Below are 25,088 nucleotides of genomic sequence, written 5' to 3' on the forward strand. Positions count from 1 at the left end.
TTGTAACATTAATGGGGATACAAGAGTAAGAATTTTCCTACTCATTATGACCAAGCTGCCGGGCAGGGTCTCTGGTTTCTCCCCCCTGCCGTGCCCTGGCACCCCCGCAGCATCCCCACAGAGACAGCTTCCTTGCCGTGATGAGCTTTTGACAGGCCCCAAAACAGCCTGCTTAATGCTGTGCCAGGCCAGACATGGAGCGGCTGGGATGCTGGCAGCTTCTTGGCCCACACCATGCATCACGGGCCTCAACCCATTTTACCCCTAGTATCCCTCCCCTCTCTCTCTCTTTCTCTCTGTCCGCCCTTTCTTTCTAGTGCTTTGGGATTGTTATGCAAAGCTTTCCAAGCAGAGATGTGGGAGTTTTTTCGAGCACAGATGTGTCCAAATCATATTTGCACAATGTCCCGTCGTAGAGATAGGTGTATGCGGGGGCTGAGATGCTGCCGTTATCTGGGCTGAGCAGCCAGGTGCTGTCCCAGATGTGCCTCATCTTTGAAATGCAGAGACTCACTATCTCAAATCAAACAGTAATCTTAGTGCTTTGTCGAAAATAACTGCTGACAGCTGTTATTTGCGACAAAGCACTCAGAGAGGGTGACATCCATAACAATCTTTTGGTTACTATAAGTTCATTATGGTTGCATGGCTATTAATAATATGCACAGTGACAAATTAAAAACATCCACAGAAGAAAGTCACAGCTTCGATGATGTGTTTTATGTCAGTAAAACAGTTTTTTTTGAAGATTTATAAATGAAAGCCTGACATGAGAACTAAAGTTCAGGCTGCAGAGACAAAGAACAAAGATACACTACTGCCATCCAGTGTTAAAGTATGAGTACTACTTGCACAGAGCTCAAATAAACATGTAGTCCATCTGTGACAAGACGTGACTACACAAGGATAAGTCATTACAGCTATACCATGCCTTTTCCATCTGTGGTCAGTTTTATGGCTTTTGAACTGTAAACATTGTTCCAAGGAAAAGGAAACATGTAACACTTGTGTTGTGACATTCTCATGTCACTGAAACTCTAAAGGTTGGTTTACTGCGTTTACATTAAACCTGGTAGTCAGTTAACTATTGGAGGGGGGTAGGGGTGTTGGTGGAAAAATAAGTACTAAACTCTGTCTTATAATAAAAACAGCCGTGTGTACAATAAAACAACAGTGCATGTGCATTTTATTGTGCTTTACAGATGATCAGAAGCACATCATCTCTTTCTGAAAGAGAAGGAAAATCAACTTGAAACTATAATTCCTTATGATCACACCTATTAAATCCAATTCATTATAAGTGGGTGGAGATGAAGAATACTCTTGCTGTTATTAGGGGCAGAGAAATGGGCCCTTACTCTAAACAAGATTTGAAAGTGTGAAATAAGGCAGGGGCTACTGAGATTTTCACACTCAACAGTTTACCATGTGTAAAAACAAAAACACACATTGGATACAGCTGCCAGTGGCCACACAGACTTTCGCTTATAGCCGATGGTTGAAAACTATGAGTTTGTCAAATTAATTCTGGTATTTCTAGGAAATGGAGGAATGAGGGACTCTGACAACAGAAAACTATTTACCTTGCTCATATCTTAGTTTTTAGTATTGATTTAGTGTCTAAAAAAATCACTTTTGAAAAGCAAATTTGATACATGCAACTTTTCCTTATCCAGATGTGGCAAACAATTACTGTTGTATTTGAGCATAACTAAAAATCTTTAGGGGAAAATAATGTTAACTTTATTACTGTGTAGTAACTGGTAAAATTACTATTATGTAGTATGAGTTGGTAACAATGAGGGAAGAAACAGCAAATATGTAGCAGGATGTTGTAGTGAGCAGCGAGACTGACCGACTCAAGCTCCTGTTTGGGTGAATATCTACTCTACTGTTGGAGCTCCATTTACAATTTAGTATAATTTCTGTAGAAAACCTTCCACGTCGGTTCGATGAGATAACATTGAGTTAAATATATGTAGCAAAGATGCACCATTTGCAAATCTGAAATGAAATTGTGGTGAGCATCCACACTAACATGTACAAACACCTGGTACAGTTCAGGCAACAATGACCAGAACAGTGAGTGCAGTATTTAACAGACAAGCAATCACAGAAAATACTGCGGTCTGACCACATTCAGATGCAAAAAACTAGCCATGTCTGGTGAATGTAAAAAAAAATGAATAAGGAAACTTAATCTTAAGAATGTAAAAATGTAATAAATCATTCCCATGACCATGTTTTTAACAACAGGCACTCAGTCAGGGAATATTTTCCTATCTACTTTACTGGTGAGACAGCTGCAGGACTCTCATGAATGTTGCAGCCACATATCATGCTTCCTCAGGCAGTCAACAGTCATGACATGAACTATGTGCGAGCTTCCTCCACGTTTCATGGTGAGATAACTGGAGACCTCAGCAGAGTCCTGTCAGGAAAGTATTTACTTTCCTCGCTGCCACGTCAAGAGAACACAGGTTTGTACTATAATTTAGTACAAAATTGTGTACAACTTTTTCCTTTACACTTACACTTTACACTTTTTTAAGGAAATATTGTTGTTTTACTCCACTACATTTATCAAACAGCTATGTGTTACTGCCACATATAGTTACATTTCAGAACATATTTAAAAAACTTACAATAGTCTTATAAAATACAAATAAGTGTTTCTAACCTTTTTGGCTTCTGACCCCTTGTGTAAAACTGTTATGTCCAGTTGGGTCTAACTGTCTAAAGTTATAGATGTCTCTTAAATGTTAGCAGTTTCACCAAAGAGACATTTACCACTGAACCTTCTCAGGTGGTTTCCTAAATAACTGATTGAAGCACAAAGAGGTACAATTATCTAATATTTCACAAAAGAAAACAAAGATTAGAGAAAAGTTTTTAAAAATGTCCTCACCCATTAATCATCTCACGAGCCCCTCAGATTTATCTTGTGACCCTTTAGAGGCCCTGACCCCTAGGTTGGAACCACTGGACTAAACTAGCGCACTGTTAAAACTAGCTCTTCTGCTATTAGCTCTACTACTTCTGTACTTTTACTTAAGTAGGATTTTGAATGCAAGTCTTTAACTTATAACAGTATTTTTTTTACATTGTTGTATTGGTACTTTTACTAGAGGATCTGAGTACTTCTTCCACTACTGGTTCTAGTGCAGTATGAGGAGGGAGAGCTGGTTCTAATTGATATGAGGAGATAGACTGTAACCCTAACTGCCAAAAGCTGCTGTGCGCTGCATTATTTCATCTCTTCATGTGCCCTGAAAAGAATATGACAAAAACATCAGAGAATGGAAAAAGCATGACTTCAGACTTTGCAACCTGGCAGATATAATCCAATCACTCTGCTGAGGGCCTAACTCGTGTTTAACGCCAGTCTATACATCATACTGTATATCTAATTTAAGGCTGAGCTGACTGGTCTTTGAAGAGGCAGTTTTGAAATCACATTCCAGTTTCCCCTCCCAAAACAGCAAATTATTTCTACTCCCGCGAGACGTGTGATTTCGGACTCAAGAGTTGGAGCAAATCACTTGCAGACTACTTCATGAGGAGCTTATTAATCTGAGACAAGGGGTCTGGGATTCAGGTTGAAGTATAAACAACCTCATCATCAATGGACAACGTGAAAAAGCTTTGACTATATAGAGTGTGTGCTTGGTTCCACCTCAACAACATCAACATACGCTCAGAGTTAGGTTTGACGCCAGATACCACAAAGAAAAACTACGGCAAAAATGTGCCCCATAATTTGTTGCAGTCTCTGTATTTCTGTAAGCAAGGTAGGCTGTAATTAATCCCAGCACAATGAGGATCCTCTGCGGAGCGTGCTCATGTATTTGTTATTGGACGTTACCAAAGGGCCACTCTGGAGCCCATCAGATACATTGTCTAAATACACAGCAATCAGATGAGGGTTTTTTTCTAAAACATCTCCCACCAATGCCTCAGCAAAAATTACCAAAGGTTATCAAGGAGCATCTACCACCAGACTCTGACCTACATGAACCCAACTTAATTTCCTCCAAAACGTTCCTCAGTGCCTTATTTCTTCCTCATTACAATCCCTGAATCAGGTTGTTTAAATTAAGTTGGCCTGCAGTCTTCTGCGAGAGTTGGAAGAGAGATGGTGGGAAAGGCAGTTTAGAAAGATGTTGAATGTAGCTGCCACTTCTTATCTACCACATATTAGCAAAGCTGAGAAATGGTATTTGCCATGTTGCATTAGCCCGCTGCCGTCCCATCATCGCCTGCCATTCCCAGCAACAACATGATCCAAATGTAGTCCAGATGTCTCAGCCATCAAGCTTCAATATTTCACTAACCCTGCATTAATCTTATCAAGTGTGTCACGGATCCCTGCTTGATAACATCTCACAGGATTTTAGAAAATCAGTGCCGGCAGCTGACCATAGCTTCACTACAAATTGAAATTTATATCACCTTGCAGATTTATTTTGCACATAAATGAACAACGTAAGATGGAAGTCTAACAATAAAATAGTTCACATAATTGTGATAAAATAGTGAAACTTTAATAATCTTCATGGGGAAAAGTGGGTTAATTTATCTGAATTCAAATGTCAACACAATACTGTTTACCTAACAAATATTCAGTTTATAGAAAGCAGATAATGTATGAGGACCAGTTTTCTTGTGCAGCTTGATGTTACCTCATCCAGATGTGGAAAGTAACAAAATACATAACTCAAGTGTACTTAAAGCACAATTTTGTGGTGCATTAAAAGTCTTAAATGTTTTTAGATGTGACACTCTTCCTCTTGTTTTAGTGGGGAATATTGATATCAGAGGTGTTAAGCCCATTAAATATGACACAGAATAATTTCTCCTGAAGAATGCGCTATCACTGTGTGTGGATGATTAGTTTCTTTCTGATGAGCAGTTGGCACTTTGCGTGGTAGCCTCTGCCGTCAGTGTTAGTTGTTGAATATGTGTGTGAATGAGGTGAATGTGACATGTAGTGCATAGTGCTTTGAGTGGTCTTAAGACAAGAAAGGCGCTTTATAAGCACAGTTCATTTAAAATTTATAATACTATAATTATTAGTTTTTCTTCTCCTTATTTAACACACAGAAGGTGGTAAATGCATCAATTAATCTAAAGATCTACAGATAAGTAAAGATGTGCAGTTCAGAGATTGTGCCGTTTTTATACATACAATATTCTATACTGTATGATCCACATTCATTCGGCCAGGTTGGAAATCCCTCATACTCCCTTCTCCTGCTGCCTCTGTCGTGCGGCAGGAGAAGTTTTTCCTCTTGATAATTAGCCTCCACACTACCACTAGAAATAAAAGCACACTGGTTGTAGTTAACAGAAGAGTTTGTAAGGATTGTGAGATACAGATGATGACCAGAGGCTTCTACAGAAAGTCTTAAATTTCACAGCGACCACACATGCAGTACTATTACTTCTATGTGTTTTATACAGTAGCACACAGTGTGAAGAATATGAGTAATGTATATTCTATTAGTACCTTTCCAAAATGGTATTGCATACTGGCATTTTGATTCATTGAAACTGAAAGAGGAAAACTGACATTCATAAGCAAGAAACTAGATTGTCAGGTGAATTAAGCAATTGTCCAGATGCTCTCATCAGTGAGCAGTTTCACACTAGTGCATGCATACGTACTTGAAAAGCTGATGAGGTACTTCACAGTGTGAGTAACGCAGGGGGGGGAAAAAACTGGATTGTCAGTTGACTTTACACAAACAATCATTTGCAGAATAAGATGTATTTATTCAGTTCTGTTACACAGTCTGACACAACTATCTGCAGGCTCATGTCTATTTTCTAGATAAAACCATCAACAGTCACCACTGTGCCAGAAACAGTCTGCTCCACCTGCTGATGAGCTTTAAGCACACATAATTAAAAACACACTAAAATAGGTGTTTCAACATACAACGCTCTCAGGTTCGAAAAGCCATGGCATCATCAGCTTCAGTATGCTGACGGGAAACATGCTTCAGATTTAGCATTTAAAACTCGTAGCCAACAGCAGGTATTATTATTCCTGCAAGACACTGAAACAACGGAACCCAATACAAACTGAATGACAATTAAGTTAGCTAGTTTCTCAACCTGACATTCAATTTCCTGAGCTGAGTCTGGGATACCAACTATGCCTTCCCACCGTGCAGAGACCTTTTTCCTCTCTTAACAATTCTTGTCCTCAGAGTGAAAATCCTGTTGGATGGGTCCTGATGGCGAGGTCCAAAGCTTGTTTCCCTCAGGGCCAAGGTTACACTGGTTTCCCCAGCTCCGGCCTTCCAAGATCAGTCCTCCTCTGAGGAGAGCTGGGCTCCTTCATCGTGAACCTCTCTGTAGGCAGCCATGGGGCCACGGTCAGGAGTGTAGCTCCCCATAGAGAGCTTCAATCCCTCAGACAGTTTCTGGGCTGCCAGCTTGGCCTGCAACTCCTGAAATTAAACACAACACAGAGAAAAAGTTGACATGAATAGGCTGGTAAACAGAAAACAAGCACATTATTATAAAGCAGCAGAGCCATAGCTATTAAACCCTCAACAAAAGCAGGACTGATAATAAGCTTAACAGGCCTCCGTAAGTTGACAACAGCACACTGTTTGACGTTTGGCTCATTACTTTGGATGTGAAGTGATACACAGCGCCTACACTGCCTGAACGCTGCCCTCTGGAGCTGATGAAGTGATCTGACATGGACTTTGTACATTTCATGAAACTAAATACTGCCAAATAACAAAAATAGTTAGTTAGTTAGTTAGTTAGTTAATTAGTTGTAATAATATTGACAGAAACAGAGAGTTGCTATTTTCATTGATACACATTATTATTGTGATTGGAATAATTTTCCACAGCTCAGTACACAATGTACAACAATAATTGTTTTGTTGTAGAGGACTTGAAAATAATACTTTTCACTGGTCAAATAGCCTGCTGCTGTCCTGTCATCTCATATAAAGAATAAATAAACATATACCTTTGCAGCGTTCAGAACAACACTTACAGTGTGAAAAATTGCCAGTCCAGGAGCGCCGACACAGGGAACGCAAACAAAAAAAATGCAGGTCATCCGGCAAGTTAGTTGAACCACCTCAATTATTGCTAGACCAAAATGTAACGTCATCCAGCAAGGCACTGTAGTGGCCAATCAAATTCATGCATGCTCACATGATGCCGGTAAAACCACTGTGAGTAACAGAGCAGTAACCTTCTCATAATATAAAACATTGTGCAGTGTTCTGCTGTTTGGTAAGATCTGATAACACATATATATCTCAAGCTGAATTTCCTGGATCTGAAATTCACATATCACTGTTACCTGAAGTAACATATCCGCACCAATGCAGCCTTTTGGAATTTTTTAAACAAAGCTGTTATGGATTTGAATGCCAGTCAAATGTTTGTAATTCATCATGGCTGACTGTAACCAAGGCATTTAATCCCCGATACCTCAACATGTTCCCACCCAGCATGGTAAGGAACCCCATTAATTTATTCAAGTAAGTAGACCTTTCTGACCCTTTGTCAATCTGTCTACATTTTAATGTAAACACTGTATGTAGAGGATAAGTGGGTGGAAGACTCGGCTGCACTTACGTGCTGCTTCTTGGTTTGCTCCTCCAGGAGGACGGCCGACTCTTCCAGAGATAGAAGCTGGGCCGGATTGTGGTGAAGAGGAGGGAGTCTGGCTGCTGTGATGTCATCCAGGTGTTTTCTGTCCCTCTCCTTCCTGGTCTGTGCAGAGAGCGGTGATGAGCCTTCAGAAGACTGGCTGGGTGATGAGGATCCTGATAGAGGGGTGTCATTTCGGTGGGGCAGCCTGGAAACACAGTTGTTTTATTTTATATTCAATTAACTGATAATAACTATGTAAGAAAGCAAAATGACACACAATGTTTCTGAATTAAGTGATTTTTTTTTGTTATAAATGTTTACAAAAGTAACCATCAATTCGTCAGACAAAGTCTACTCACTGATTTGGTTTGAATTTTTGCTTCCTGGGAGTGCTCTCAGTTTCTTCCAGGACAGTTACATAGTGAGGCTGTTTTCGTATCTGCTTTCTGAGAAAGTAGTTGTCTCTTGCTGTGCTGTTAAATGAATCTTTGGACTCGCTACTGAAACCAGCACTAGTTTCAGACAGTCTGACCCTTTCCAAGGCCTCCACAAGGTCAGTCTCTTTTATCTCATCACAGTTCAGAGAGGCCCCAGCAGCGGCCGTCTCCATGGTTTCACCAGCAGCCGTTTTGGAGACAAACGGGTCCTGTTCCTTGTCCAAAGTGTTGTTTTCCTGCACATCAGCTGAGACAGGTGAGGTGTCCTGCATTGCATTGTCTGCAGCAGCCTCATTTTGCATGTTTTGGTGTGGGGCTGCTGGTGTGTTGATAGCACATCGTTGCATAGTGAAGGCCTGCTGGTACTTTGATTGTAACTCTGTCCTGGCAGCAAACACCAAGCTCTGTCTCCTCTCCTCTTCATCTTTGTGCTCGATGGCAAGGCGCACTTTCTCTGTAAATTCTTTTATCTTTTTCCCTTTGTCAGGAAGAGTCTGTAACAACCTCCTGTGAACAACACAAACCCATCATTTCGTGCTCTACTCAAAATAATTCAAGATACACATTGGAGACATTAAATGCATAAACTTACATAAAATGTCTTAGTAGGTATACAAATAGATTTTCCAAGTCTTTTGAACTATACGGGAGGGAGGAACACCATTCTTCCAAAGGTTTCTCTCAAATTCACAGTTTTGATTATGCTGTTCAGTTAGGTTGAGATCTTGTGACCGGGAAGCCCATAGCATTTGATTCGCATCATATTCATATTCCTGAAACCATTCACAGTGTATGAAACAATCTGCAATTGTTACGTTTCTCCCTTCATTTATTCAGCTTTTTTCTATTTCACCCATCTGTTTTTTTGGCTTAAATTGTTTCACATATTATATGGATGGAGGTTATATCTATCAGATCTAATGGTGCCATACAGGTTAACAATAATAGTTGTGCAGAACTAGTTTGACCACAGCCTGTTCTTTCTATTGTACAACATTACGCTTGACATGCTTGACGTATTAGTCACATCTGAAACTTGCTTGGATGCTGACCTTGGATGTTGGATCTATGTATGCATTTTTATTGGTAAAATAAATACTGCAATTTACCATTCACAGTGTATTTATGTATTAGTTATGCCTTCTATTTTCGACACTCTTGTAGTTCTTAACAGATGATTTGTCCATTTGTAGATCTGTAAAACTTCAGATACATATTGTACCCAAACATCCTGACAGTGTAATAGCTTAACAACTCATTACAATTAATCAAACTTATGTGCACTCAAGTCTTTTCTTGGTCAGAGGTACTTTGATTTTTGTACCACGCCAGAAAGTGTCACACGAGTCACAACTTAGCCCCAGTTTGTGCCTGTCACGTATCATAGATATACACAAGAGAGGCAAAAACTGTGGTTAATATTGTGAACTTAACTTACTTGTTAGAAAGTATCTTTTCCTGTCTCTGGAGCAGTTCTTGGAGCTCTTCTTTTCTTTGGACTCTCAGGTCTCCCACCTCTCCCTGGCGCTCTGTCCGCGACGAGGACATCCCTGTTAGCTAGTGACAGCTAGCTACAGCCATTCACAAACAGCGCGAACTAACGTCTCAGTTTAACATTGTGTTTACAAACTCTAATCATACGCTAACCAGCTCAACAAGTTAACTGACTCTATTATGGTTAGAGAGATTTAGAAACCTTTAAAGGCTGCAGGTTTACTTCTTCAACACATGAGACAACAACATTTCAAAGTGGGATCTTTCTTCTTCTTGTGCGGAAATCAGACATATGAGGTGTAGCTCTGCCGCCCCCAGTGTACAGGACAGGGTAATGCAGTTCTTCTTCACGTCACAGCCAGTGGAGGTGATTTGCTGCCCTCTGCAGGTCACATGCAGTCATCAAGCGTTGTCCGTGAACTTCTGACGTTGTGCAAAAGAGATATTTCTTTCTTCTCTGTAATCAGTGCAGTCTGTCTGAACAGGCTCAGACTTTCCATCGCTGCATGTCCCGTCCGGATGTTTCCCAGCCACCATGCCAACCCATTTCTCACTCAGCTCCACGAACAATGACCCAACTTCAACCAAGGTTACAGCTGTGTCCTTCCTGTCCCCTCTCAGAGTTCAAAGTCAGTTTAATTTTTGGCTGTAGCTGTGCAGTTGGAAAAAAAATCTCAGTACACTCTATCTCTCTTTCACTTCTTTGGTGCATGCATTTGGCATTTATTTAAGTCAGATCACACCAGATAGTGTAAAGCATGGCTTTCACTGACTGCACACTTTAGGTTTTGTTCTCCTTTTCCTGATCCTAATTCTGCCAAATGTCTGATTTTATCCCTTTGTTTTAATGTACTACACACCGTTTTGTAGCTTTTTGTGAATCTTCACATTTTCTTGCAACATCACTGATACCAAGAATGTCTAACACCATGTCTTGCCTCTGAATTAGTGTATCGTCACTGCACAACATTTAGAAATAACAAAAACAAACACTATTTTGTCTATTAAAATACCACCTGTTACCGAGCAACTACAAATTTGCATTGTGAGGCCTGTGTACATTATATTACTGTTATGCAATAAACAACAAGCCTGCATGTCCACCATGCATATTATACAGAAGACAGTTCCTCAAAATATGGTCACTGAGCTTTTGCATATCTAGACAAAGTTCAAGTATCTGGAGTTCAGTGTTCATGACGTTTGTGTAAAAGTGTGAAATGGAATCATAATAAGGAAGGAAAGTAAACAAATCATTTTAAAAGCCCTTTTTGTGTTTTTTACCAGCTATGATAAAATGGTCACATCAGTGAACAAGTAGTCATATAGGCTTCAGACTTTAGGTAATGAAGGTCATACAGTATGTAAATGTGGGCATCCATTAATACAGTCTGGTTAAATATATAGCAAAGTCTTTATTATCTGAACATACACTGTCCTCTCATCATTAGTTGCAGTATGATATGTATCATTAAGGTAAAGGCACATCATAAAGCTTTTTCAAACACAGTTATGGCAGTGCAGACAACAGCTGGATAATACTTGTGCCTGTGGCTCAGGAATGGCAGTCACCTCAATAAGGTCAGTATCTTTAAAGTGATTTAACAGTTTTATAATTAACACAGAAAATTACTTTATATTATATAATGACATTACCCTGTTGCCAATTTAAAGAGATTCATTCCCACCACCAGTATCAGATAGCAAGCTGTTCACAAAGGCACAAAGCATGTTAATAAATAGTTTTCTTTACATAATGGGACAATAGCAAAATAATATTCATTGAATTTGTACAGAGTCAATATAAAATAATAGGAAAATACACACAATAACTGATAAACCTTCATAGGACTGGATGCTCATAGCTCCATGAGTAACATAAGTGGGCTACATTTAGGCCTACTGTAAACAAAAAAACAACAAGATCTTAAATCCTTCAGTACATTATTTACAGAATATTTTTACAGAGCATCAGATTATTTACACCCTACAGCAAACATTTTGTTATTACTACCAGTGCTCTGTGCAAACATAGGCTGACAACCTACATAACACTTTTTTACATCATCAACCAGAATCATGTTGTTTGTCTTATTTTTTTGACTGTTTAAAACGGGGATCTTACATATGGTTATTTTTAAAAAGATAATCAGCAGTGAAAATAACACCAAAGACAGAAACTTCGTACACAAGTAATTATGCTTAGAGAGGATATGTGTGGTAAATACTAACTAAAGAAACTAAACTAAAGAATGCTTTTTTGTTTTCTAGCAGATAGTCAGATGAGAAAACTGATTCTCATGTCTGTCCTCTAAATATGTAGTTCCAGCCAGCTTAAACTAGAACTGGGGGAAACAGCTAGCCTAGCTCACCCCACAGGTAACAAAATCCTCCTACCAGCTGCTGAAAGCTGCACTAATTAAGACATATCATGTTTGTTTGATGTGTAAAAATGAAGTGTATAAACAACAATTCGCCATTTTACAGGGGATTATGTACCAGACTTTGGCTGTGACCAGTTGTCCAGGAAGTTACTGCTCTCCAGCAAGAAAAAGGCACAACTCACCATAAAACAGCAAACTGTTGTTTTTACACTTTGGGTTTTTTATACAAATTCAACACATAATATATAACATGTTAATTTGTGAGTTTTAGAGTTAGCCTGCAGGTTAATTGTTTCCCTTTGTTTTCAGTCTTTATGCTATGCTAAGCTAAGCTAACCATCTGCAGAATGTAAAACTAGAGTGGTACTGAACACCCCATCAAACTGTTGACAAGAACCTGTATTTCCCAAAATGTCAAACTATTACTTTAAGATCTCTCTATGTTTATCTTTGCTGTTACTTCCATGAGTTTCATGAAAGGTGTACAAACTTGCGGGGCTCTTGATCTTGGTTGAGAAGAGGACAGGGATGAAGTGGATTCCTCTGTACTTGATCGTGTGTTTGTTTCTGCATCCACCTCATCTCTGCCGGACCGGTCTGCAGGCTCCGATTCAGACGGATGGGTATAGGGGAATGTCCCGCTCGGTAAGGGGCTGGACTGCAGGAAGCGGGTGTACTGGATAGGAGTGTACCTCAGTAAACTGGACTCCAGCCTGCTGGGTGGAAGGTTATTAGAATGGAACGTCCTTGGTTGGGTGGGTCTTGTTAGGTAGAGGAATGGATGTTGACTGGGAGGGGATGGAGGTTGTGTGGGTGATGGAGGCTCAGTGGGTGATGGAGGCTCAGTGGGTGATGGAGGTTCAGTGGGAGATGGTGGTTCAGTGGGAGATGGAAGTTCAGTGGGAGATGTAGGTTCAGTGATTGGTGGAAGTTTCAGTGGTGATGGAGGATGAGAAGGTGGCAGATGTTGTATGGGATGGCGATGAGTTGGTTCACGTTGAACAGGAGGTTCAACATCATGCCTCTGTGCTTCATGTCTGCAGATGCACAGTCAGACATCAGAGTGAGAAACCCCCTCCAAAGGAAGCACCAAATATAACTTGATGGTACTAAACATGTTTCTCCCACTTTCCTTCTTACCTGTGGAGCAGATCACAGCCTACTCCTATCTCCCTGATTTCCAGAAATTCTCTCGGCCTATTCTGTGTGGACATAAAATACTTCAGCTTGTCGTCTAATTCATTATTCTGGGAAAAGGAAAAGAGGAAACAACACCGTCAGGTCACATGCAAAGGACTGCAGTCACTTTACATGTGGAAGCCGCTTGATAGGTGCAGTGACCAGTGGTGGACAAAGTATTTTACTTAAGTAAAAGTACTAATACCATACTGTAAAAGTACTCTGTTACAAGTAAAAGTTCTGCATTGAAAATGATACTTAAGACTTAAAGTATGTGAGTATATTTAGAAAAATGTACTTAAAGTATTATAAGTAAAAGTATAATGCAGAAAAATGTACCCTATGACTGTTATACTAGTTTATATTATATCATGAGATTATTATACATAGATTATTATTACTCATGCATTCATGTAAAAGCAGGATTTTACTATTGAAGTTGGTTGAGGTTGAGCTCATTTTGAACTGTTGGTATCGGACTGCAACTAATAATTATTTTTATTATGAATTCATTTGCTCAACAGTGAGAAATGCCGTCGTAATTACCTAGAGCCCTAAGTGACACCTTCATAATGCTTGTTTTGTCTGACCAACAGTCCAAACCTCAACATTATTAACACCACATTCAAATGATTGAAATAATTAATTTGTGAAGCTGGAATCATGAAATGTTTTTGCATTAAAATTGAATAAAATGATGAAAATTGTTGCCAATTACTTTTATGTCAACCGACTACTTCTTTCAGCTGTAATTGTGTAAACAGTTGGGTAGTTAAACTCTTCATATGTTTTCAGATAAATATAAGCTGTCAGATAAATGTAGTGAAGTACAATATTTCCCTTTGAGATGTAGTGGAGCAGAAGTAGAAAGGGTTATGAAAAGAAAATACTCAAGTAATGTACAGGTACTTCAAATTTGTACTTAAGTACAGTACTTGAGTAAATGTACTTAGTTACTGTCCACCACTGGCAGTGACACGAGGAAACCACACAGACATTGCTAAAAGTGTAAGATAACCAGAACTAAGCAGCCCAGGCAATAACCATGCAGTAGTTTACCACACCACACCAAAATTAAAACGCGCAGTAAACACACCGGGAAGTATTTGACTTACCTCGCACTCCACTATTGCAATTCTGTCCAGAAGCTCCGAGATGAACATATCCTTCTGAGCGACTTGAGCTCGCAGTGATTCAACCTTCACAAAGTGAAAGAAAACGACATTTTGCAACGTTTCAAGAATCATTCTGCGAAACATGATGGATACTGAACATAAGGAATAACTTTTCCGGAAAACCAGAATGAGTTATGAACTCAGAAGAGGCCAGTTAAGACTCTAATAATGCACTTTAATCATTAAACCCTTCATCTTTAGAATGTGAGTATGTTAACCACTTGTGGAGTATTTTAACCACTCTGCCACCACAACACCCCACCCCATGAAGATTTCTCATGTGCACTGAACTCATCTGTACTCTGTATGATTAAACACACTTCTACTACTTCAGCCGGCATATGTATCTAACCCACACCCATTCTCAAAACACAAGTACAACAGATGACCTGAATGCATGTGACCGGACAGTATTTACACATGAATAAACACTACTCACCTCCTCAATCATTCCTTTGACTTTCCTCTGCTGGCAGAACACCATGTCGTTCAAGTGTTTGATCCTCTCACGGAGATCCACAGTTTGAGATTGCAGCTCTTTGGACCTAAACATGAACAGCAACCAGTTAAACCCACATATAAATCCATCTTCTTGCATTTTCTAGACATTTGCAGCCTGGTCAGGTGCTTCTCAGATTTGCAGCCTAAATTGCTTCAACGCTGCCATGACTTCAATATTCCAAAGCTTTCTGCTTGTTCAGCTGACAATAAACTTAAACATCTTCATATGCAACTCCATGACCACCTAGTAAACTACAACTGCTGATAAAGGCTATGTGACACAGTTAAAAGTTCAGAAAAAAAGCCAGTAAGTGGACCTTGAGCTGGGATTGCTTTGTCATACCAGTGTTTGTTTATGTGGACTCCCTTTTTGTACCTTTTGGCTACAGTTGCATCAGTTTGGTCTGTCTGCGCCATCATGTGGAGACGCTGTTCACTGTCCTGCAGCTTCTTTTGGAGTTGACTCTTTTCCTGTAAAAAATCTTTTCATTATAAGGTTTATTATCAGCAAAAAAATGCAGTTTGCTAGATTTTTATGTTAAACTTTTCCTGACCTTGTCCATACAGTCCAGTAGACGCTCCACTTCAATAATCCTCTGGTCCCGTTCAGCAATCTTGGCCTCGGCAATCCTGATGTTACTCTCTGCTTCCTCTAGTCGCCTGATGTACTCATCGAGTTGGGCCTGTGAGAACAGAAATACATTTCGGTTTAAATGCTGGACTGCTTTTAAAACGGCTCATCAAGTTATCAATAATGTAGTAAATGATCGTCATTTTCTATTCAATCAGCATTTTCATTTTAATCTAATGGAACTTCCCAACCAAGGACACTCTGCATCATTATCTTTTTGAAGTGTGTCAAAACCAAAAGCATTTGAGACATCTTGAGTAATCATCACACATCTCTCCTGTTCTTGTGACAGACACGTTTTGGTTTCTACTAGCATTGAAACTATATGTGATGTGCCATGGAGAAACCTATTGAATAAGCAATAAAGAATGCAGACCTGTAGGTTTTCAATCTCCTCCCTGTGTTTCCGTTGTTCCTCTAGCAACTTTTCCTCGTACTCCTGTTGCAGCTTTGCAGAGAGCTCCTGCAGCGCTTGAGTGTTGGCCTCCCGAGAAGACTCCACCTGGACAATTCACAGTGCAGCAGAAATTAAGACTGTGCAAACTTGATTATTCCATATTGGTACAAGAATAGAAAATGCAGCTGATGTGTAGTTGTACTGCAGTGAGACGATCTGCTGGATCGAAGCACACTGCGGCATCTTCTATTTTTCATATGTCGTAAGTCTTTAAAATTGGTGCTATTTCCTCTCTAATGGAGAGCAACTGTTTTTTGTTTGGTCAGCACACAGATTGGAACCATTGATGACTTCTCAGAATTTAGGGACTATTATAATGATCAGTTAAATTTTATTTTTATCTTTTAATTTTACTCTGACCGACTGCAGAAAATATAGAAACTGCAGAGATGGAAAAGTGGTATCAGGTAGATAATAATATTTTCTACATGTGAAGCATTCACATATTTCTCCTATAGGTCCTCTCCACCATTCCGCAACAGGTCATCTGAGCACCTACTTGTCACACCTGCTGCGTGACCAGTATCTCAATGAACTTGTGGATGCATAAGGGTTTGTGTGAACACAAAGACATATGTGTACCTGTAGCCTCAAAGTCTGGTTTTCAGCCTGTGCGGCAGCCAGTTCCCTCTCCTTGTCTCTGAGTTTTTCTTGTGTTTTCTCACAGGTGCTCCGCAAACTCTTCAACTCATCTCTCCTGTCCATTCTGTTCTGACAGTTCTCCAGGAGGGATTTCTGCAAAGGAAACTTCTTTTACTTGTCAAGCCAAGCTTTTTCTGCGATGGCATGCAGCTGTCATGGAGCAGGTCTTCACAGGTTCAGTGACATTGATTTCTTACCTGCAGGCTGATGTTAGCAGATATAAGGGAGCTGTTCATCTGATCGAAGCTCTCCATGGCTGACGTCCGGATCTTCACCTCCGACTCCAGACTCCTCCGATTTGAATTGGCAGCCTGCAGACACACATGGTACACTGTATTTTCAGATTTATTTGAGGCTTCACAGACTCGAGTTTGATGAGGGAGTTCTGAGCAGTGACAAGCTGATACATAATTCATTACCCTGATTTCCTGTGAAAGCTTCTGCATTGATTGCTGCATTCCTCCAAACTGCCCGTACATACGCTCTCTCACCTTTTCCAAAGAATCTCTCACCTGCGTACAGATACACAGAACATACAGATATTATCAACCCAACATCCAACAAAGCCTTGCATATATGATAGGATGTTAAAACAATGATGTGTTGACCAGAAAGCCTGACTGCTTGTTGTGTTAGTTTCCACTCACCTCCTTGATGTACTTCATCTCATCCTGAAGGTGATTGACCGTCCACTCACGTGCCATCACCTCCTGCTGTCTGTCCGAGCTCGTCCTCTGCACAACGCCGTACACTTTGGGCCCATGTTGCTGCAGCGAGGTCTCTGGCGCCCCATTGGTCATGTCTCTGGGGTGCTGAGGGAGACAGGATCGCACCGGTCAGGTTTCTGTAGCCACCCACTGAGGCTGACTCATTGTGTTTGTGTAGTCGTGTGCTTGCTTGTATGCACACACTTGCAGGTGCATCACATGTGTTTGTGTGTTTGGTGTGTGGATGCAAATGCCTGCATATGTATACTTGACTAGGTATTTCCAGCAGCACTGCTGCTGAGCACTGGAAACAGGAGGCTGGGAAACGAACAGCTAAGAAAAGTGCAGGGTGTATTGCAGGTGTCATGTTTCTGCAACCTAGTACATGAGCTGCTGCCGTTTCTGCCTATTGTACCTCTAGCAGACGGGCGCCCAGTGAAAAGAGATGCACACCAGCAGAGAAGTGCAGCACTACAAACAATGCAATTACTAAATAACAAATGACAATTAAAGTCATGGGCACAGATAAATTACAGGTGCTTACTGGTGCTTGGAATCAAATTCCAATAAATATTTCAGTACTGTAGTACAAGAGGTAAATGTTTTGTTGGAAATTAGAAAGACATAATTTGCAACTAATGCTTATTTTCATTATTGATAAACCTGTACATAGATAGATAAATAGATAGATAGATGGATAGACTTGAGACATGAAATTTGTTACTGTCATGTACAAGCATCATGTTCATGTTGAATATTCATGATTAATGACAGCCCGAAGGTGCATGCACAGAAACACATGCTGAAGCAGTGGCAGTGTATGTATCGCAGTGTCATGCCTATTACTCATGGTGGATGTGGCTATCTACCTGATGAGGTGACTCCCTGCCAGCTGGCCTCTCTCTTTGGATCAGCCCATTCTTCTTCTTCCATGCCCCATTGACATCCTTCTCTTTCTCAGCCTACAGAAAAAGAAAAAATATTCAAGATTGATGTTGCGAAGGATTCACTACTTTCCAGGTGTGGACACTGGAAAGTTCGAAAATGTTCAAAACAAGTGTTATTTACAGAAGCCCTGAGGGGCAAGTGAGAGAAAGAAAAATTCTGGTGGTTAATTTTCTGATTCTGATTTAAATTGTTTTCTCTCCTGTGTTTATGACTTGAAGTTTCCATGAAACTGAAAGCAGAGTGCTATTTGATTCCGCATTTTTCCTGTAAAATAGAGGCTAGGTAATGACTTCGCAGATAGTGATTGGTGTTTACAGTAGCCATTAGCGCTGAACGTGTGTGGCATCATAAAAACTGAGCAAGCGTCATCAACATTTTCTATCGTTAAGAATACCTACAAAATGACTGTTTGGTCATTGTTTGGCCACATACTGGTACATAAGTGACATATAGTGCAGGATTATAAAAAAAACACTTTCATTGGGGAGGATGATTTATTTTTTGTAATATTCAAGCGCAGCACTACTCCATATTGTAAATTGGACTGAAAGCATTAATGTATCCTTCCAGGTGAAGTGCAAATTAAAGTATTTTTTTGGCCAAAAGCAAGACATGTGGTGGCAGCCCGGCTGACGGTGAGTGTCCTGGTTTTTTCTCCTTTTCATCAGTTATTCCGCTTTTTCCTTGGTTTTCTCTGTTCCCTGCCTGCCTCCCTGTGTCTCCTCCCCTGTGTGTGCTCTCTCTCTCTCCCTCCGCTCCTGAGCCCAGCCTACAACCTGCACCTGCACCTCATCAGCCACCTCGTCAGCCTGCCACACCTGCCAGTAGTCAACTCATTCCTCCACGGTGTCCTCCCTGTTCTTCCTCACCTGTTTGCTTCCTCGGCCCCAGTGTTCCCCGGCCCTCTGGTCCTAGTCTCCTCGGTTCCCCGTGCCTGTGTTTCCCCAGCATCCACCTCTCCCTCGACTCCAGTCCCTCACCCCCTTTTCCCAATAAAACCTGTCAAGCTGAACGTTGCATTTTGGTCCACTCTGTCCCCACACCACACATAACAGACATGACAGTAACTTGGTAACATACAATATACTATATGTACCTTGTGTTTAGAGTTCATCAAAACTCACCTGGAAAAGTTTAAGGAACTTATAAGGATTATCCTGGCAAAACCTTATTTTCGCCTGTTCAAATAACAATTTAGATCAGATTTAGAAAAAGGATCACCAGATTTTTCCCCCCACTTGCCACTCAGGGCTTCCTTCCTCAGGGCTTCCTTAGAATTAGTCTAGAGCCCTGAGCCTTCATATTTTTGTGTTTAGTTTTAGATCATTTAACAATGACATGTTGACTTTAATATTGTGGTGGATCACCACCTGTTATAATAACTATAATTTAAAAAGCTATTCATTAAAATAAATAAATTGCTTTAATTGTCTTTTCCACCAGGTACAGACAGACTCAAACTAAACATTCAGTCAGAGAAAGAGGCATCTGTCTCAACATCTTGCAGAGATAATAGTGAGGAGGAACTAGAACAAAGATGCCAGTGTTGTTTTGTGGATGGGGATGAACCTTACATTTCTCCACCACTTAATCTACGGAGGACATGCTGTTGCGAAATGGCCAGCTAATAGGTGGATGTGAATTCCAGCAGGTGGGAGGGAGGAACAGCCATCTTTATGTTTTAACAACATCAGCAGCCTCCTTCTCTGAAAGCTCAGAACAACAATGTTCTATGTGCTTTGAATTTTACAATGCCAGTGTTTGACCACACCGGCGGACAATGTTTACCTGCTTCTTGTAGCTGAAACTGCAGACATGTAAGTTTTGTTGGGAGAAGCACACAGGGTTTCCTATGTTTTGTTACCTTGAGGAGTATGACCTCCTCACCGACTGCCTGAATTAATGTAAACATGTAAAAATGACTTAAAGACACCCTTTTGAAAGAACTATGTGTCAGTACATTGTCAAACATTTTACTATGTAATTTGTTTCTTGCACACAGACTAACTGCTTTATCATATGACTGCATTGAGGCAACATGAAAGTCGTGCTGAAGGTCACAACACAAAGACCCTCTCATGCAGCTCACCGGGCTGAATCATGTTCACTTTGAAGAGACTTTAAGCCATTGTGGAGATGAAATCCAATGATGCAGGTGGAGGAACTTCTATATGTAGCAAATGTGTCATTTGTGTGTCATGGTGCAGATGTATTACTTCTCATCTAGGCCATAGTGACTGGCTGGATTGTGTCCTTGATGTGTCAGGTTGCACGATACACCCTTTTTTCAAATAGTATGTCAAATAACCACTTTTACCAGCGTTCCTACTGAAACAAAACACCTCTGGATATCTGTCTATCATTTCCTGCCTCCCTTACATTTAACATTCACTACAGATTACATCTCTGATAAAAGATCGGGGAACTTCAGAGGAAATTTGTTAATGCACATTCGCTAAAAAAAAGAACATGGATGCTCCATGTCTACACAAGCGTAATAAAAAGCCTGCTCAACACTGTGTCACATGTGAACACTGTGCTGGTTGATGCAACAACAAAAGAGTTATGTATCATGGCAGTGCTTGCACAGAGCTCTGAACTCAACGCTGAATACATAATGAGTAGCCTCTTGCACCCTGAAATTCCCCTTCAGTTTACCCTGAAGTGGCTTAAAAGTTGTGTTTTTCACATTGTACTACAGTTTCACATGCAAATCATTTATCCGCTTGTGTTAACATTTACATGAGCTTATATTGAGTGAACATTTTGAGTACATATTCAGGTCTGCACCATTACATTTAATTAGAAACCGGTGTTATACTGTACATCACTTCATTCATATTTTCATGTGATTCTGCCTGACATATTATGCGACTTTGGAAACTTTTGGATAGCTCATAGCAATAGTTGATGCCACTCTCCTGTTTGTAGGTTAAATGTGAATCTACAGCCAGTTAGCTTAATTTAGCTGAAAGAGGAGGAAACAGCCTGGCTCTGTCCAAAGGCAACAAAATCCGCCTACAAGCAACTCTAAAGTTCATTAATTACACGTAGTTCCTGGCCATAAAACAACAAATTATAAAAAAATTATAACATGTTAATTAGTAAACTTCAGAAGTGCTGGCTGGTGGATTTCCAGTCTTTGTGCTAAGCTAAGTTAACCACCTGCTGGGTGTGGCATTATTCCTCTGATGTTATTTCTTACTATTCTGTTTTCATTTTTGATGTAGGCTACCTTTTTTATTTTCTCTCTACATTTCCTCTCACTGTTTTCGTTACACTTCAGGCAGTTGGTTGTCTGTAAAAACCAGTCCAGGGATAGTGAGCTGCACAGTTGCAGTGGTGCAGAGTTGCGTCATCACTGAACACACACTGGAGTACACGTCATCACCAAGCACGTGTGTTGCTCTCTATTTTGTGTTCACTCTTGACCAGACTGTCCTATGTAATCAGTTCCAATAGTCTGAGAAGCACATTCAGAGATTATGGCAGCGTGCTATCAGTGGGGTGTGTGGAGGTGTGGTGACTAGATGAACCACACACCTTGGCCAAGGTTCACGAAAAACATACTACCAAGGATTCTGCACTTTGAGCACATTTAAAATAACTTAACAACCTTCTCAGTGCCAACAACTAGAAAAAGCACACTCAGTTCTCACACTCTCACTGTCAAAGTCTGGCATCAGGCTCTGGGCAACATATCCTGAACACAAACAAAGGCAGGGGCAGAGCCACCTACAGCAAACACCTACACAGCCTGCAGCATGTACTCATAATTCACACAGTCACAATGTGCACTAACGAACATGGATACTGTACAGAGTGTAATTCTGCATGGCAATAAGCAAATCCCATTTTTTATGAGCTATGTTTGTTCAGTAACCAGTGTTTGAGTCACTGCTGTTTCAACTAAGCTGTCAGGTGTGTCTTGGGTGTCTCAGGTGTCTAGGTTACATATTAAATATATCGTCTGTTCAGCAAAAGTATTTTAAATATTTTCTATTATGTGGAAGAGATTTTGAGTACAGAGATGAAGTTGAGCTTTGAAGTAAATCTGAAACAGCTGTGTGTGCATTATCACCGGCACACACCCTTCTGCCACGATTGTGTAACTAGTCCTGATGATAAAAAACACATAAATCTCAGTTGCTTCATCCATCTTTCTTTCTAAGTCTTTGTATCTTGTGATGAATTCATGTTGTATTTTGGGGGCTTATCATTCTCCTACATCTCTGTTTTTGAAAGTGCCTTGGTGTGTGTTGCTGTACATTTGAAGCTAGAAAGAGACACACGCAAACTCAGTTGAGTCAAATCCAGTTCAACAAGATGGAATTAAAGGTTTAATTTAACTCTATTCATTAAACCTTTACCTATCTAAGTAGCGCTGTCAAGGAAGACTTATAGGCCGGATGTAGCATGGTCAATTGTACAATTTCAGTGAGGGAGATATACGACTTACTGTGTCTGAGTTTGCAGTTTGCTGCTCCTTGTTTCCATGATCTCCTGCATGTAGAGTTAACCTGAGACGTCTGATCCTCCTCTGAGAAAAACAAAGAGACAAAAAGCAAATAAGTCATATTCTGCACGCAAATTCATTTTTGCATTATTTCATCACAAGAAAAGATGATTAATTTGTTAAAACACCACTGAGACAAATCTCACAGACTTCCACAGTCCACCACCATCGGTTTATTTATAGACAATGGCAACAGATCCAGAAACAAAGTTTATGTATATGCTACAGATACATCTGTCTTAATATTTACACCACAGTGAGGCTTTGTTTGGTGGTGCAACAAACATTTTCTACAATTAGATATTTTTATTTCAAGATATTAATCCAAAGGAATACTGCAGTTATGAACTCACAGTCAATTTACCAAATTGTAATAGGTTCTTTCTTTATTAGAGAACAGTGGAAAAAAGTTTAAAGGCCGGTTCAGTACACAGGCCTGTTTTATCAGAGAGCTGTTCAAATAAACATGACAGCCCTGCCTCATACACACTGCTCCCATTACATGCTCTTGTAAGTGAACACATCCTATAACAAACATGAACTTTCAGATGATCAGGGGACAGAAAATGTTTGCTGGGACTGAGAACATTTATCTCACTGTATACAGACAAGAAGAAAGTGTCTGCGGGGTTAAAAGCAACAAGGGACAAACAGAAGAGGGAGGAAGAAAAAAACACTGGACTGTTTGCAAAACACAGAGAAGAAGGGGAAAAGAAAATGGGGGAGACAGAGTCAGTGTCCTGACTTCTCTGGGAGTTCTTACCTCACTTGAAGACTCTGGAGAGTCCTCTGTTGTGGTGATGGTGGAAACAGTTCGTCCTGAACCGTAGCGAAGCATGATTCCTCTTCTGTCTACTCCTCGCTTGTCTTCCTCTCCCTCTCCGAACCTCCTCCCACCCTTCCTCTCACTCTCCTTCCTGAGTTCTGCTTAAACTCTCGGAGCGACCATCTGCCCCCGGCTCCAGCCAGGGAAGAGGAGGGGAAATTCCACTCTGTCAAGTCTGGTGGTGGTGGCGGTGGTGGTGGGAGTCCACAGTGGCCCAAAGGTTTCCTCTCAGTCAGTGAAACGATCAGGTGCTCAGTAACACAAACACAACTATGTCATTATCGTAATTCCAGCAAGACTGCTCCTGAATCCACCTGGCTGACAGGCTTTTTGACTTTCTCTGTGCGTCTCTGTGTTCCCATCAGACCTGTCGGGCCACATTTCTACTGCCACCCTGGTCTGTTCCTCCTGCCCTGAGCGCAGGACTTTCACAGGGCGGGTCCTCTTACTCTGGCTGGGACAGGTGGAGCACTTCTTATCAGGAGTGGCTAATAGGAGGAGCTGGTATTGATCACAGTTTGACAGTATCATCCTGTTATGGCTACACATGCAAAGACCATAACAATCCTCTTATAACTGCTGAATATATTTCTACTACATTACATTGGTCTGTTTTACAGTTTTTATAAGCAATAAAATTATGCTTTGTTTTTTGATTTATTATCAAAAGCTTGGTCAACCACTGTGCAATGGTGGAAAGTACATAAACCCAAGTACTGTCCTTAAATACAAATCTGAAGCACTTCTACTTTACTTGAGTTTTTTTAATTAATCCTACTGTGAGTGAAATTTCAAACATTTCTAAGATTTTACACACAAAACACAAAATCACTTTGTAACTACCAAACATGAAGTAACATTGAGCATAATGAGTACTTTTACTTTTGATATTTTAACTATGTTTTATTGCTAATACTTCTTTTCCTTAAGTAACATTTGGAATTCAAGAGTATTTTTGTTTTGGCCTCACTTGACTCCAACCACTGTAATGACAACAGGAGTATTTACAAACCAAGCGTTATCCATCACCTTGATAACGACCCCACAGAGGTCAAATAACTGGGATTCCCTACCTGTCAGTCGGGACTGAAGAAACCTCTTGGATGAGAGGCGGTTTGTCTTTGAGTATCTTCAACCAAAGCCAATTACCCTTGATTTTAACCCACCTTCAGTGTTTTTGTAGTGCAATGTAATGAAATAAAGGTACAGAAGGTGTCTTGTAGTACATGAGTCACTTTAGCCAATAGATTATTGATATTGTTGACAGCTGATAGTGATGAAAAGGAAGATGACACAGCACACATTACTTTTTAATGTTATTGTGACCTTTTGCCTCACGACTACACCATTATATGGTTTTACACAATGAATTTATGCCCTTCTCTTTATACTTACTCATCCTGTAAAATATTGTCAAGGAACAGACCTGATCACAGTCCTGGTATGAATGGCCTGCAGTCACTCCCTTTTAACAGAAACTAGACACACAGAGTCACAGAGGAATGGAAAATCAAATTTAAAGGCTGAAGTAGCCAAGCAAGACCTTGTTCAGCTCT

The 25,088-nt window shown here is 40.4% G+C and overlaps 1 protein-coding gene across 1 annotated transcript; it reads right to left on the reverse strand.

Moving 5' to 3' along the window:
* Window positions 1-6,314: 6,314 nt before the first annotated feature.
* polr2m (RNA polymerase II subunit M) lies at window positions 6,315-23,981 on the reverse strand. Its single transcript, XM_038701979.1, has 18 exons — window positions 23,470-23,981; window positions 22,650-22,730; window positions 18,112-18,204; window positions 17,183-17,347; window positions 16,955-17,047; window positions 16,733-16,846; window positions 16,476-16,628; window positions 15,813-15,938; window positions 15,360-15,488; window positions 15,182-15,276; window positions 14,744-14,849; window positions 14,245-14,328; window positions 13,091-13,197; window positions 12,381-12,987; window positions 9,511-9,629; window positions 7,995-8,579; window positions 7,618-7,840; window positions 6,315-6,458 (listed from the first exon to the last, which is right to left on the reverse strand). Exons 1-18 carry the CDS (start codon window positions 23,542-23,544, stop codon window positions 6,315-6,317), a joined length of 3,099 nt encoding a protein of 1,032 aa, XP_038557907.1. The 5' UTR covers window positions 23,545-23,981.
* Between the last annotated feature and the right edge of the window lie 1,107 nt (window positions 23,982-25,088).

This window comes from Micropterus salmoides, unplaced genomic scaffold (assembly GCF_014851395.1).
Source record: "Micropterus salmoides isolate LMB-PRFRI ecotype aquatic unplaced genomic scaffold, ASM1485139v1 Ms_hic_scaffold_6, whole genome shotgun sequence".
NCBI lineage: Eukaryota > Metazoa > Chordata > Actinopteri > Centrarchiformes > Centrarchidae > Micropterus > Micropterus salmoides.

What these genes read in the sequence shown, in the direction of transcription:
- polr2m (XM_038701979.1), bottom strand. Translation starts at nt 23,544, where the DNA reads ATGCTTCGCTACGGTTCAGGACGAACTGTTTCCACCATCACCACAACA. An exon ending in AGCTTTCACAGGAAATCAGG is followed by an intron (nt 16,847 to 16,954) that starts GTAATGAATTAT and finishes GTGTGTCTGCAG; the next exon opens with GCTGCCAATTCAAATCGGAG. An exon ending in TACTGGACTGTATGGACAAG is followed by an intron (nt 15,277 to 15,359) that starts GTCAGGAAAAGT and finishes GATTTTTTACAG; the next exon opens with GAAAAGAGTCAACTCCAAAA.